Source organism: Gossypium hirsutum, chromosome A11 (assembly GCF_007990345.1).
Source record: "Gossypium hirsutum isolate 1008001.06 chromosome A11, Gossypium_hirsutum_v2.1, whole genome shotgun sequence".
Classification (NCBI taxonomy): domain Eukaryota; kingdom Viridiplantae; phylum Streptophyta; class Magnoliopsida; order Malvales; family Malvaceae; genus Gossypium; species Gossypium hirsutum.
The window spans coordinates 6,159,955-6,174,308 of record NC_053434.1 but is presented as its reverse complement, the minus strand read 5'-3'; the positions used below and the strand labels follow the sequence as shown (position 1 = coordinate 6,174,308).

Here is a 14,354-nt window from a genome sequence, read left to right as displayed (position 1 = left end):
TCGTCACCATCCCGCACCCTAAACTACCCTCTAAATCCTCCATAAACCACCACAGCTAACCCCACTGCTAACACCCAACCCAAATAGCAACCAAAATTTCCACTGCAAAAACCCAAATCCTTGAAATCCATTGTCGATTCGTAAAAGGTAGAAAAAGAAAATTGAGATTCATTTGCTTGAATGGTGCTGAGGTTGGTGCTTTGGGGGTCGGCTTATCTGATGTTCAGTGAACAAGATAGACAACAGAAGAGAGTAAAAATAATTATATTATGAAATATAAAAAAAACAGTTGACGTAACCTAATTCGGCATTAATTTTTTTAATTAGATTAAAAACTTTAATGTTTGGATATTTTAAATAATTAATTGGGGTAAAAAGAAATTTAATTACTAAAATAAAGAAAACAATGTAGTTAAAATTTTTAATTGTGAATTAAACCTATTTTCAACAGTGTATTGATGTTTTTCTTAATAAATTCACAGTAAAAAATAAGAAAAGAATAAATAATTTCAATTCAATTCGTTATTATTTATTATAAGACTAAAAAATTACAAACTAACTGTTGTATCAATAGTAATTAACTAAAATAATTATTTCCTAACTTAACAACTTTATAAATAAATTATCATTATTATTAAAACTACATATAATAAAATGTGAAAAAACAAAATCTATCAATAAAAGATGTTATCATTAAAAGTAATATTTTCTTATAAATCTTTAATTATCCTATTAAAAAAATATGAAAAATGATTTTATTATACCAAATAAATGTGTTAATAATGTTAATGATTCATTATTCTATTATAAAAATAAAATAATTAAATCGATTTTTTTTTTCAAGAATAAAAAAATGGTATTCCAATAGGGAAGGGTCGGGTAGTCCGTTGCCGTTGGGGAAGGAAACTTGGAAAGCGCTCAATCCAAAACCGGAATTGAAGGGTTTGAAAGTTGAAACTCTCTTCTCCTTCTTCAACACACACCACGCTATGCCTGGGATTATTTTTCATTTTTATTAATAAAAAAAAGGTCAAATAAGGTCAAAGAGGAAAATGAATGAAACCAAAATTCGGGTGTGTTGTGCTCAATAACAAATCATTCGTTCTTCCGCCCCAGCCTTACAGTTGAATCAATTACCCTTTTCATTCTCACTATTAATAAAATCCAGTGTCTTCGGCTCTGAGTCCGCTTGCTTTCTAATGGAACTAGATTCTGCACTCACGATTCCACCTACTCCTCCACGAAATCTTTTTCCGGTTAGCCTTTATTTATTTTTGTCTGATCTGCAATTTTCGTTTTGAATTCGTAATCTGCTTTTTGTTTCCGGTTCTTTTGTGTATATTACCCCGCCTTGTAAATAAATTTGCATCCTGGTTCTACTGTAAAAGAAGCTGATTCGTTCAACAAATCAATCACACGTTTTTTCTGCTTTTCCTAACATTTCTTCGGATGATTTTCGCCTTACTTTGCCTTCCATGCCATGCATTTGTTCTTCCAACAAAAAGAAATTCCAGTGACAATGCAGAACGATAGCTTGAGATTACGAAAAAGTTATTTATAGTAAAAAGAAAAAATTATATGTGTTATAAATATCTTATTAGAATGTAAGAAAAATATTGAAATTATCCAAAAATTATTTATTTATATGAACTGAAATAATTTAACATGAATTTGATAATTATAAAATGATATAAAATAGCTATTTATTTTTTTATAAATGGGATTATTTTTAGATAAGTGTGTACTCTTCACTGAAAAAACAAATTCTAAAGGTCTAATTATGCCTCCGGTCCTTGTCTCTAAGAACTTTTGAAGTTTAATATCTCTACTTTTAATTTCAGAAATTTAGCCTTTTGTCTAATTTAAAAATTAAAGTTGAATTGATAAAACCTTTGTTAAATCTAAATATGTATTATTGATTATATTTTAATATTTAAACTAAACCTTTCAATTTTAAATTATCATATATTCTTATTTAAAGAAAATCCATTAATAGTATAATCAATTGAAATGGAATTACTAAAGTTTTAGCCTGCTATCTCATGGCACTAGTGTCATCAAATGGCAGCTACAAATTCATACTCCTGAGAACAAGGACAAATCCCGACTACTACCATGATTCCAAATTTACATGCTGATCAGTGCGGCTTAATCATGTATCTATCTCAATTATTTACGGAACAACTTCTTAAAAACCAATATAAGTGCATAGCATCAATTTGGAGGATGCATATAACTTTGTTGTTAATTCCAGATAATATTGGAATACTTTCCTCAATCTGTTTTTCTAAAAAAGAAATAGGTATACCTTTTCCACTTAATATTTTCTGTATTGACCATGCCTGAGTTTTATGGAGGTATAGTTTTAGGGATGTTTTGACATTAATCATGGGATGTTTGGCAACTGTAAATTAATTAAGTACCTGTATCGCTTTCGCAGCTTACGTGGGTCAATCTCTCCGGCAATCTAATATTAGCATATCAGAGCTTGGGGGTGGTGTATGGAGACCTTAGCACTTCACCTCTTTATGTTTACACAAGCACTTTGATTGGGAATTTGGAGGATCATCAGAATGAAGAAGCAATATTTGGAGCATGTTCCTTGATTTTTTGGACCCTTACATTGATACCCCTTTGTAAATATGTGTTTATCTTGCTAGCTGCTGATGATAATGGTGAAGGTGTGTGGCGAATCATAAAACTTCATAATGTATATTACTCTTTAATAAAATCAAATTATATACACCCTTTGGCTAACCATTTGCAAGCTGATGTAAGGAATTCTTGTCAGGTGGAACTTTTGCTCTGTACTCGCTGCTCTGTAGGCACGCAAACTTTAGCTTGCTTCCAAATCAGCAAGCATCTGATGAAGAGCTCTCAGCCTACAGATATGGCCCCTCAACCCATTCCAATGTTTCCTTGTTGAAGCGATTTTTGGAGAAGCAAAAGAGGCCAAGGACAGGCCTTCTTATTGTGGTACTCTTTGGTTCTTCGATGGTCATTGGTGATGGCGTGCTCACTTCAGCAATAGCAGGTATATATTAATTTGCATAGCTTGCTTTGATCTTTCTGGCTGTCGGTTATATTTTCCTTGCTGGAATTTCCCTTGTATTGCATGTGAGGAAATAAGCAAAAATTGTTGGTTCAATCATTTGTTAATATGATTGTGAATGAAGGTTGTGAACTTTAGAAGAAATCCCTATGAATAGCTCTGCTGATTGCAGCATGACAAGAAAATCCAAGGTTGTGCTAATGGATCTCTTTCTCCGTGGCTAAGGGGTTAAATGTTTACATTTGCAGTTATGTCATCGTTGCCTGGGCTACAATATTCTGGAAAGAAATTAACTAAAGGTAATTCAGCTCTCTAATTTGGTTTTCTTTTAACTTTAGTTTTAAATTGTGGGTTTACAATTAATTCCTTCTTTTTTTTCCTTAGGACTTAATAATTATGCTTTCTTTTGATACTAGGCGCACTCCTCTTGCTTGCTTGTGTCATATTGATTAGCCTATTTGCTCTGCAGCATATTGGCACGCACAAGGTAGCTTTTATGTTTGCTCCGATTGTGATGTTGTGGCTGATATCAATTTTTTGTGTTGGCTTGTACAACATAATACATTGGAACCCAAAAGTTGTTTCTGCCATTTATCCCTATTATATTATCAAGTTCTTCAGAGAGACTGGTAGAGATGGCTGGATTTCTCTTGGAGGGATCCTTCTATCAATAACCGGTAGGTTAGATCTTGATACCAATTCTTATTTCAATTGACTATGTTAGTTTGTTAATATAATGGTTGCTGATTTCAATGTTGATCATGAGCACATTTTTTCTCTCGCCAGGTACTGAAGCTATGTACGCAGACCTTGGTCATTTCACTGCTGTATCTATCAGGGTGAGTGTGTAACTAACTCTTCCTTTTTGTTCATATATTCGTAAGTTGGAAATTTATAATATTACTGTCTGTGCAGCTTGCATTTGTATTTGCAATATACCCGTGTTTGGTTGTACAATACATGGGTCAGGCTGCGTTCTTGTCAAGAAACCTCCATTCGATTCCTAACAGCTTCTTTGAATCTATTCCTGGTTAGTATGATCTAGGACCAACTGTACACAGCTTCTAAACATTGTTATAAATTTAGGTTTGTGTAACTTTTTTCATTTTTATCTTTGCAGATCCCGTTTTCTGGCCAATCTTTGTAGTTGCCACCCTTTCAGCTGTTGTTGGAAGTCAGGCTACTATAACTGCTACTTTTTCTGTAATCAAACAATGCCACGCCCTTGGTTGCTTTCCTCGAGTCAAAATTGTTCACACCTCAAAACATATATATGGCCAGATCTACATCCCAGAAATAAACTGGATGCTCATGATCCTTACTCTTTCCATCACTATTGGATTTCAAGATACAACTTTAATCGGAAATGCTTATGGTAATATGTGAAGAACAATTTTGTAGTATTTTTGAGATTTTTTCAATGATGCTTTGTACTAATTTATTATGGCAACAGAAATAGACTGTGAGTATAGTTGTAGATCACATAGTTGAGGTTCTAGAGATGGTTCCTTACTACTTGCATCAACTCTCCTGTCTTGTCTTTGGTTAGGATGTTTGGTTTTGATTTTCAGGACTTGCAACTGCTACGTTGATGTTCATTACAACTTTTCTCGTGGCGCTTGTCATAACCTTTGTTTGGCAGAAAAGCATTTGGATTTCCGGAATGTTCCTTCTGTTCTTCGGGATTATCGAAGGGGCTTACTTATCAGCAGCACTGATGAAAGTGCCACAAGGAGGATGGGTGCCTCTTGTGCTCTCCTTCATATTTATGATGATTATGTACATTTGGCATTATGGGATGCGCTTGAAGTACAACTTTGACATGCACAACAAAGTACCATTGCAATGGTTGCTTGGCTTGGGTCCTAGCCTTGGTATTGTTCGTGTGCCTGGGATAGGCCTCATATACACAGAATTGGCAACGGGAATCCCTGCAATATTCTCCCACTTTGTTACGAACCTGCCTGCGTTCCATAAGGTGTTAGTTTTTATTTGTGTAAAGTCAGTTCCAGTCCCATATGTATCATCAGATGAACGCTTTGTTGTTGGTCGGGTTTGCCCCAGGCCATACCGTATGTATAGGTGTATTGTGAGGTACGGGTACAAAGATATCCAGCGAGATGATGGGGATTTCGAGAACCAGCTTATACAAAGCCTAGCAGAGTTCATCCATATGGAAGCTGGAGAACCAGAGTTCTGTAGTTCTGAGGGGTCATTCGATGGGAGGATGATGGTTACACGTTTAAGCAGCATCCAATCTGGCTCAACCATAATAGCTACTGAGATAGAGGATTGCAGTGAGAGTAGCTCCGTCCAAAGCAGCAAATCCTCTGCCCTACTCAGCTTGCGATCTGTTTACGATGACGAGAATCCACCAGTTAGGAAGCAGCACATAAGATTCCATCTGCCAGCAAATCGAATTATGGATAGTGCCATTCAGGAAGAGTTGATGGATTTGATTGTGGCAAAGGAAGCTGGGTTTGCATATATAATGGGTCACTCTTATGTAAAGGCCAGGAGAAGCTCATCATGTTTTAAAAAGTTTGTAATTGACGTGGGGTATACGTTTCTCCGAAAGAACTGCAGGGGCCCTTCCGTAGATCTAAACATTCCTCACATCAATCTCATTGAAGTCGGAATGATATATTATGTGTAGTCGTCCAATCAGTTTATCATTCATTTCAGTAGAATCTGTATGGCTACATGTTGAGCTAGCCCCGTTCCCTTTTGGTAGGAACATCAAGGCACATTGAATTCCCAGGGTTGGGTCGGTCTTTTACATACAGTACTTTCTTACTCAACCTTTTTTCCCCTTCATATACATAGCTAAATGACATATTCAGTCATTACTATTATTATTCACCTGATGAGTTAATAACATTTCTTTGAGATATGGAATTTTTAAAGTATTTGACTAGTACTCACCTTTTTTGTTTGTTTGTTTGTTTTAATTTTATTTTATGTTGGCAAAGTGAAGGCAGAGCAGGACATGGAAATGAAGGGCTTTGGAAGAAAACTAGTTAGTGATTGTGGAAAAGTTGTCTGAGAGGGTTTTTCATCCTCGAAATATACTGCTTTAGACATTGCAGCAAATCACATCTTTCATGAGCACACAAAACATATCCAAATAGTTGGAGGGAAGTGTTAAGATAGATGTTTACTCTCCATGATAGTGCAAATCAAAATCCCACATAAAGTAGATTATGTATATTTGTTTTTTGCTTTGTTCTTATTAGGCTGAATTGATTCGTATTTCTGGTATATATATTGCACTCTTTGTGAATAATATCACGTCTTCCAGCCAATTCTAGTTTCTTACTCTCTTCTGTTTTTAAGAAAATGACTGGTAGAACTTCATGATTCACTTCCCGCTTTCATTAATATTAGACGTGTTTATTATAGGTTGTGGGATATTTGCTTGCTACATCTGCACCTAGGCACTCCAGTTTTTTTTAGAAATAACCCAATCATATATGAATTCTTTTTTAACTAACTCACATGAGGATGAAGGACAAGGAAAGAAAGCAACAGGCCATTTATAGATTACTTGGGCTTCTGCTTAAATGGGATGGGATATCTTTATTTTGCCTGCAACTGCAAGTGTTTGATTGTCACCGTTGGGTGTATATTATATTATGTCCCCAAATAAAGAAAGCAGGTAGCGAGCAAAGCCAATGGGAGGGAAAAGCCGAGAGCCGTTGACTGGTTGGTGCTCGGTGCCATTGCCACTAGAAATGAGCCGTTGACTGGTACTTGGTAGTTGACTGGTAATTTATTATTACAGTATTACAAATTACAGTGGCTAGCTATAGAATCAGCTAATTAACATTTAGCGTACTACCTAATTTTTGAGAGTCTTATTAAATACAAGGAGGTTCTGGATTTATTTCTCTTCTTAAATCTATAACTGAAACACAAACTGTATCCCTCACTGTAGTGTTTTTTTTGCTCTGGGTGTAGGAAGTGGAACCCCAAAGGAAAGCCAAACATGAGCTTCCAAGACGTTCAAACTGGTGGTGGTGCTCGTTCCTCATCTTCATCATACATGGCGTCCAAGAGCCCCTCACAAGCTGTGGCAGCTGGTATCTTCCAGATCAACACTGCCGTTGCTGCTTTCCGTCGCCTCGTGGATGCCATCGGCACCGCCAAGGATACTCCCGATCATCGCCTAAAATTGTCTCTTTCCTCTCATCTTTTCTTATGTCTAAGATAATCTATTAAATATGCATCCTTCTCACTGAGTTGCAAATTTCTGATCGATAGGCACAATACCAGGCAAAGAATACTGCAACTAGTGAAGGAAACTTCGGCTAAGCTCAAGGCTTTGACTGAACCCGATCATGACCCTACTGTCAATGTATCTTTCCTTTCTCTCTAGTACCCTTTTTTACATGCTTAATCCATTTTCAGATTTCAGTTTAATTATCACATAGTGTTGTAATTTTGTAACAAAATTTCATAAAATACCACATCCAGCCGAGTAAAAAGGTAGAAGATGCAAAGCTGGCTAGAGATTTTCAGAACACGCTCCAAGAGTTCCAGAAAGTTCAGCAACTGGCCTCTGAACGCGAGTCTACTTACTCTCCTGCACCCCCTCCACCCTCCTTGCCCACAACGTATCAGTCTTTCACATTTAACACCATCTACTGTATATGTATGTATGTATGTATTTGAGGCCTTTTATAGATTGGATGCTTTCGATGCAGCAGCTCTGGCTCCGATGAGTCGTTGCCTCGAGAGAAACAACCTTTACTTATGGAACAGAGAAGGTGAGTTCAGTTCATCGTTTCCTCTTCTCCCCCAAATCCTTTTGTCACTTTTCCTTTTTCCTCACCTGTCATGCACAGAACATCAATAGCTTTAAACCCATCCTTGAAATGATTGTACTTGATAACCATTAGTTATATTTTTGGCTCTCTTTTTTCTTAGTGGGCCATTGATGTTTCATACAATTTTGCCATGGTTTGTTGTTGTTGTTGTTGTTGCAAAGGGTTGCAAGAGCCCCTTTTATTTATGATCCATATTCCTCTAAGAAAATGTGCAGGCAAGAAGTAATTTTGCTGGATAATGAAATTGGCTTCAACGAAGCTATGATTGATGAAAGAGAACAGGGTATCAGAGAAGTAGAGGATCAAATAGGACAAGTAAATGAAATATTTAAGGACCTTGCTGTTCTTGTCCACGAGCAGGGTGTGGTCATTGGTAAGATGCCAAGTACCCCCCTTGAGATAGACTATTCATTTATGCATCTTGATTTATCATCTGATTGTTTCAACATAACAGATGACATTTCATCAAACATAGATGCTTCCTCTGTTTCAACAACCCAGGCTAGAGGTCAACTAGCCAAGGCTTTCAATAGTGTTAAACCTCGAACCTCATGGGTAAGCCGTAAACTGTTGATTTCTAGACTTTTATTAGACATGAAATGTTTGATATTTGTAGTTGAAATTTTGGAGAGGAAATGTGATTTGCAAAGATAGTTTCAACTTTCCGATCTATTCACTGTATGCTTCTTTGATGATAGAGAAAAAATTGCAAATAAACTTGAGTAACCAGTGTAGATGAAGAAGATAAGATATTAGGTGTACTGCTGTCGTTGGAAGAGGGTCATGAATTACTTATGTTGAAGACTTGTAATTGCTGCATGTAAGAGTCTGGTTAACGAGGGTAAAAGTAACATGAAGGCTCTTGTGAATTAGTAGTCAGATTGCATTTTGTCTCTTCTACTAAAAAAATAGACAAATTAGTCACTTTACGTTAGTTCAAAGGGCAAATTGATCCTTCCTGTTAAAAAATTCATCCATTTCTACTATTGAAAACTGGTCATTGTACGTCAGTATGATGTACATGTGGCATACAGAAGGACCAATTTGCTATTTGATCCAACGTAAGGGACTAATTCATAAACTTTTAGTACAAGGGCCTCCATAGTACTTTTACCAGTTAATGAGATAGTGCTAGCTAGTTCATAAACTTGCTGCTGTGAACTGCAATAACAGATTAAGTCATAGTTGTAGTCCCATGCACAAGGAGTAGGAATATGAAATGCTTCTAGATGAAGCTCTCTGAGAAGTAAAAGATGCAACTTTAAATATGTTAAGATTGATTAGTGTAATATGGTCTGATAAAACATATTTCCTTAACCTTTGTACGAATCGAGTATATGTATGTATGACATCTCTTGTTTTTGGGTTGGCAGTGCTGGTGGGTGCTGGTAATTTTAGTGGTGCTGCTGGGAATCTTTCTCCTTATTCTTATCATATAGATCTTATGAAATTATTATCACAATAGGGAGTGCAATACAGGGTTTGTCTGTCATTATATATATTCCTTTCCGGTTGGTGTGAAATCCAGGTGCAAGTTTTTTGTTTGGGCGCTTGAGATTATTTAATAATATAAAATGTTTGAGAAATATGGTGAAGAGTATCTTTGGAAGCAGTATTCGATATATTTTAATTATCAGTGTGATTATGTTTGGAATAATTAATTTTAATTATAATTATTTACAATTATGATGTTACTTGTTATTTTAACATCTTAAAGAGGAAAAGAAAAAAAGAAAAAACTTTGGGGCGATTCACAGGTTAATACATTATATTACAAAGGATTAGTTAGTTAATCTTCGGTCTTTTGAACATTATTAAAAATAATGTCATAATTGTGCCTTAAATAATTAAAATGTATTAAAATTATTACCTCTTGATTTTTCATTAAATATTTAACTAGATATCTATTTCAACATTTTAGTTCTATAAATAAACAAGGGTAAAATTTCTTATGAAAGTCCTTTAGATTAAATAGACGATCTATTTAATCCTTATACTGAATCAAATAAATTCAGATTAAAACAGAATTAAACTTTATTGTTTTTAAAAACTGACAAGAAAACTATATTTTTTTTCATTTTCAAATGAAGTCTAAACAAAATATTTCATTTGCAAAACAATAAATAATTTTTAACATATAATTGTCAAACATGACAATTTTTTAAATAGTAAATATTAATTAAGTTTGAATTTGACTTTTTTTTATTTTTAAAGATAAATTACATCAACAATCACTCAACTTTTAAAAAATAACAAATTAATCTAAGTAACCATTTTCTGTTACATATGTAATAGAAGTTGACCTGTCATTTAACTGGCCACATTGGCACCCTAGTTGTCCCTTTGAATCTGTGTCCCTGATGACTCCGTTGAATATTTAACCCCTTTTTTTGCTTCTCTTCTTCTCCACTCTCTTTTTTCTTCTTTTTTTCTTATCTCTAGTTGTCGCCGTTCATGGCTTTCTCCGACCAACCGTTATCACCAAATGGCTCTTTTTTGTTTCTTCTCAAATCTCACTTCAAATTTCCCAATAGGCCTTCAAAAATCTTGAGATTAAAACCTCAAGGCTTCAACGAATCTTCGGATCACTACCATATTTCAACCACATCTTTTTTTCGACCAACCATTACTCTTGACCGCTCAGATCATCGAACTGGTGGCTCGAGTTCTCCAACCCATAAAACCCGAAATTAGCGTGGGTTTCTTCTCTTTTGATTTTCTTTCTTTTTTAGTTTTTTTTTAAATTTCTCTATTTTGATGCAAGCCAATTGTTTTATTTTTGCCGGTTTGATTTTAGATGCTTGCTATTTGGTAATTTTGTTTTTGGTTGGGATTTTGCATGTCTTGAATGTTTAGGGGATGGAATTTGGTGGTTATGGTGGTGGTGTCTTAGCAAAAGAATGACCATGAGTGATGTTGGTGTGGTGATTAAATGATAGTGGGCTTGTGAAGGTGACCAATGTCGAGGATGGTGGTGAGGGAGCCGAGAGGGATGAAGAAAAATGGTGAAACCCCCCGCCCCTCTTTCTATTTTTGTTGTTTAATGGTGGCCTTTGAGAGGGATAAGAGGAAAATGTCAAATGTGGCAAACTAACAATCATGTCAATTGTCCCGTTTGGCCGATAACAAAAAATGTTAATCGTGGCTGCTTTGTTATTTTTCGATAACGTTAGTAACTGATTTATTATATTTTAAAAATTTAGTGACTGAATTAAAAGTTAAGTGATTGTGTTGTCATTTAATTCAAAATTGAGTGAATATTATTGTAATTTATTTTTTTAATAATATAAAATTAAATTAATTCACCCCTACACAAGTATCGATAAAAGTTAAGTAAGACAAACAGAAATTCATGAAGGCAACATCCATAAATATAATGCATTCATTCGTCTTCAACCTGTCATAATGCCTGTGTATTTGCTTAACAACACATAAATTCCCGTTGCTACTAACGCCACTGTCAGTGTCTGCCATGGTTGGTGCTACTAGCTTCATTCAACCCATCGCCGCTGCTGCTTCGATAAACACAATTTTCTAAAAAAGGAGACCATAAATTCTGTTCTAAAACTGTTCCTATTTAGTAGTGTAATAGAATTATTAGATTAGAAATCAGAAACAATTGGCAAGAAAAAAACCATAGTTGCCCAAGTTGGTGGATGGTGTGGTGCCGCTTATACAAATCTTAGTCTTAAAAGTAAACAATTAAATAGTGACTTTTATTTATTTCAAATTATATTTTAATCAGTTATGTTTAAATGTTGCGTTTTAGTTACTTACATTAATGTATTGTAACATTTTAGTCACTAATCTATTAATTACCGTTAATGGTATAATTGTAAGTTGATGTCGCAAGTTAAATTATCATTTCAAACAAAAATTTTAGGTTAAATTATATAATTAGTCTCCATGTATTTTCATTTTAAGCAATTTAATTTTTTTTCTTTTATATTCTTTTAATTCCTTCTTTTTTCTTCTATATTTTCCATTCTCTTCTCTTCTCTCTTTATATTTCTCCCTTCTTCATCTCCATTTTCTACATAATTAATTCAAAAAAATAAAATTTCAAACATGAGGAATTTGCAATTTATATCAAACAGTCAACTAAAGGTCACTTGTTAATGCGTAGCATTTAACCATATAATAGATTTAAAGGCCTAGTTGCATGAAAATTATATGAGATAGTTATTGAAACCTTCGTTGGAATATATGGAAGGGAGAAGAGAACATAAAAGAAAAAAAAGTTAAAAGAACATAAAAGAGACGGAGAAGGGAAGAAAACAGAAAGAAGTAGAAGAGAATAAAAAATAAAAAAAATTAAAAGAACATAAAAAATAAATTACTCAAAATGAAAAAATATGAGGATTAATTGTATAATTTAACTTAAAATTTTTGTTTGAAATAATAATTTAACGTGTCAGGTCAACTTACTGTTAACAAAAATTAACAAAAATAACATAAAACATAACATAACTAACTAAAATGTAATATTTCAAATATAAATAATTAAAATGTAACTTAAGATAAATAAAAATAACTATTTTAGTAGTTTACTCTAATCTCAATTGAATATATAAAAAATAAAATAAAAAGAAAGTGGAGAGCGAAGCCCAATAAAAAAATGAAATCCAAATCCAAAAGGAAACTACACAAAGTTCGGTCAACCAACCTCCGAAAGCGAAAATCAAATCAGCGACAATCCACTGGCACTCCCTCCTCCCCCCGACTGATCGTTGCCGAGGATTGGCTTTAATTGATTTGTTTGTTCATCCATGGCGGGCATAATATACCAGCTATTAGCCTCCTCCACGCTTCTCTCTCTGGGTCTTTACCATCTCATCTGCACCACCCGTAACTTCCTTAAATCCCCACAATCCTACTCCGCCAAGCCTTTTTACCCATTCCCTTTCTCCTCCAATCTCCGCCTCAAGCACCTTCCCGTCTACCTTCTCATGCTCTGCCTTTTCATTGCATTCCTCCACCAATCTTTCATCTCCTCCGACCCCGATCCCCTCGTCAAGGGCCGCACTCCCGTCTACCACTTCATCACCCTCAACTCGGCTGCCGTTTTGTTCCTCTTCCTCATCCTTTCCCTTTCTTTCTTCCTCTCCGAATCCACCTCCCTTCTCCCCCTCCCTCCCGATCTCTTCTTCGCCTTTGCCTCCGCTATCTTCTTCCTCCACTACTCCGTCTCCGACGGTGCCGCCTCCGTCCAGACCTCTGATCTCCAAGCCAAATGTGATTCTTTGTCCGCCCGCGTTTCCGCTTTGGCTTCCTTGATGTGCCTCATCCTGGCTTGCCAACCCAAGCTTTTTATAGCCGAGGTCGGTTTGGGGGCGTCTCTTTGCCTCCAGGGGCTGTGGGTGCTGCAGACGGGGCTTTCACTCTACGTTGAAGCCTTTATACCCGAAGGCTGCCATAAGCTGCTGGACGTTGTGAGCGGTGTCGAGGGATCTACCAAATGCGACCTCGACGAATCCCGGCTCAGGGCTGTGGCCATTCTGGATCTGGTGTTCGTGGTTCATGTCATGTTTGTCATCATCTTTGTGATGCTCACTTACGCCGTTGTTGCTAAGAGTATTGGGGTTAGGAGACTGGGATCATACGAGCCCTTGCCTGCCAATGCTTCTGATTCTAACCATATTCAGATGAAGGCTTTGGCTGGCACCCAAGCCTGATTTTTTCCCCTTCCTCTGCGCGCTATCTTTTTGTCCCTCTTTTCTTAATGAACTGTCAGTTTAATTCTTGTTGTTGTGGCATTCATTTTAAGGATTATTAAGTATATCAAAGTCTTTTTGTTAACTTAATCACACTCTGTAATCTGTGGTGCTTTCTGTGTATAGAATCTCTTTTCAATCTTTATCTACTTTATGAGCTTGCTGGTGTATATATATATATATCTGTTGCTGAATTCTGCATTAAGTTGTGGTGGTATGGCAGATAAAGACGTTCGGCTTTTCATTACATATTTGGTCATTGGACCCAAAATTTTGAGTTCACTAGTGTTTATGAGAAAGTTCATTTGAATAGAAAAATCAGTCCAATGTTTGATAGCATGAAGACTGAAGAATGAAAAAGAAGCTGCTGAAAGTAGGAACCTATCTTTGATTGTGTTACTCGTTGAGATTCCTACAGTATGGTAAAGTTGGATTTTTTATTTTTTTATTTTTAGGTTGTCTATGTTCCCATGTTTTTAGAATCTTTAGCTGAAGTCCGTACAATAATCCCATGTCTTTTAGGCTCATATTTGGTACACCTGTCTGGAAGAGAGCATTTTTTTTTAAAATGATTTCAGCCATATGAGGTTACGGTTCATATACAAGAAGAATATGGCTTCTTTTAAAAATTCAATTGATGTTACTCTCTCTTTAACGCCTATACTTGGCGCAGTTGATTTTGTTTTGACTGGTTTTTATATATAATACCAATCACACTCATCGTTGTTGGTGGATTTAACCAGGATTCAGATGTTCAGT

The 14,354-nt window shown here is 35.5% G+C and overlaps 3 protein-coding genes across 9 annotated transcripts; all 3 read left to right on the top strand.

Moving 5' to 3' along the window:
- The first annotated feature begins 864 nt into the window (after positions 1 to 864).
- Positions 865 to 5,914, top strand: LOC107924522 (potassium transporter 4). 2 transcript variants are annotated; one of them, XM_016855010.2, is made up of 9 exons: positions 865 to 1,256; positions 2,441 to 2,681; positions 2,792 to 3,034; positions 3,301 to 3,351; positions 3,469 to 3,729; positions 3,839 to 3,891; positions 3,968 to 4,082; positions 4,173 to 4,427; positions 4,624 to 5,914. In XM_016855010.2, exons 1-9 carry the CDS (start codon positions 1,200 to 1,202, stop codon positions 5,706 to 5,708), a joined length of 2,361 nt encoding a protein of 786 aa, XP_016710499.1. In that variant the 5' UTR covers positions 865 to 1,199; the 3' UTR covers positions 5,709 to 5,914. The 2 variants fall into 2 exon arrangements, with proteins under 2 accessions (XP_016710499.1, XP_040936734.1); XM_041080800.1 differs by lacking the exon at positions 865 to 1,256 and having other exon boundaries at positions 2,552 to 2,681; positions 2,779 to 3,034.
- Positions 5,915 to 5,961: 47 nt separating this feature from the next.
- LOC107924523 (syntaxin-22) lies at positions 5,962 to 9,575 on the top strand. Of its 6 annotated transcripts, none has more exons than XM_041080803.1 (8): positions 5,962 to 6,819; positions 7,013 to 7,228; positions 7,316 to 7,409; positions 7,529 to 7,668; positions 7,762 to 7,821; positions 8,097 to 8,254; positions 8,336 to 8,436; positions 9,255 to 9,575. In XM_041080803.1, exons 2-8 carry the CDS (start codon positions 7,041 to 7,043, stop codon positions 9,318 to 9,320), a joined length of 807 nt encoding a protein of 268 aa, XP_040936737.1. In that variant the 5' UTR covers positions 5,962 to 6,819; positions 7,013 to 7,040; the 3' UTR covers positions 9,321 to 9,575. The 6 variants fall into 6 exon arrangements, with proteins under 6 accessions (XP_040936737.1, XP_040936736.1, XP_016710501.1 ...); XM_041080802.1 differs by having other exon boundaries at positions 6,092 to 6,801; positions 7,759 to 7,821; XM_016855012.2 differs by having other exon boundaries at positions 6,092 to 6,819; positions 7,759 to 7,821.
- A 2,906-nt stretch (positions 9,576 to 12,481) lies between these two features.
- LOC107924463 (uncharacterized) lies at positions 12,482 to 13,744 on the top strand. Its single transcript, XM_016854923.2, has one exon. The coding sequence runs from the start codon at positions 12,651 to 12,653 to the stop codon at positions 13,554 to 13,556; it is 906 nt and encodes a 301-aa protein (XP_016710412.1). The 5' UTR covers positions 12,482 to 12,650; the 3' UTR covers positions 13,557 to 13,744.
- The last annotated feature ends 610 nt before the right edge of the window (positions 13,745 to 14,354 follow it).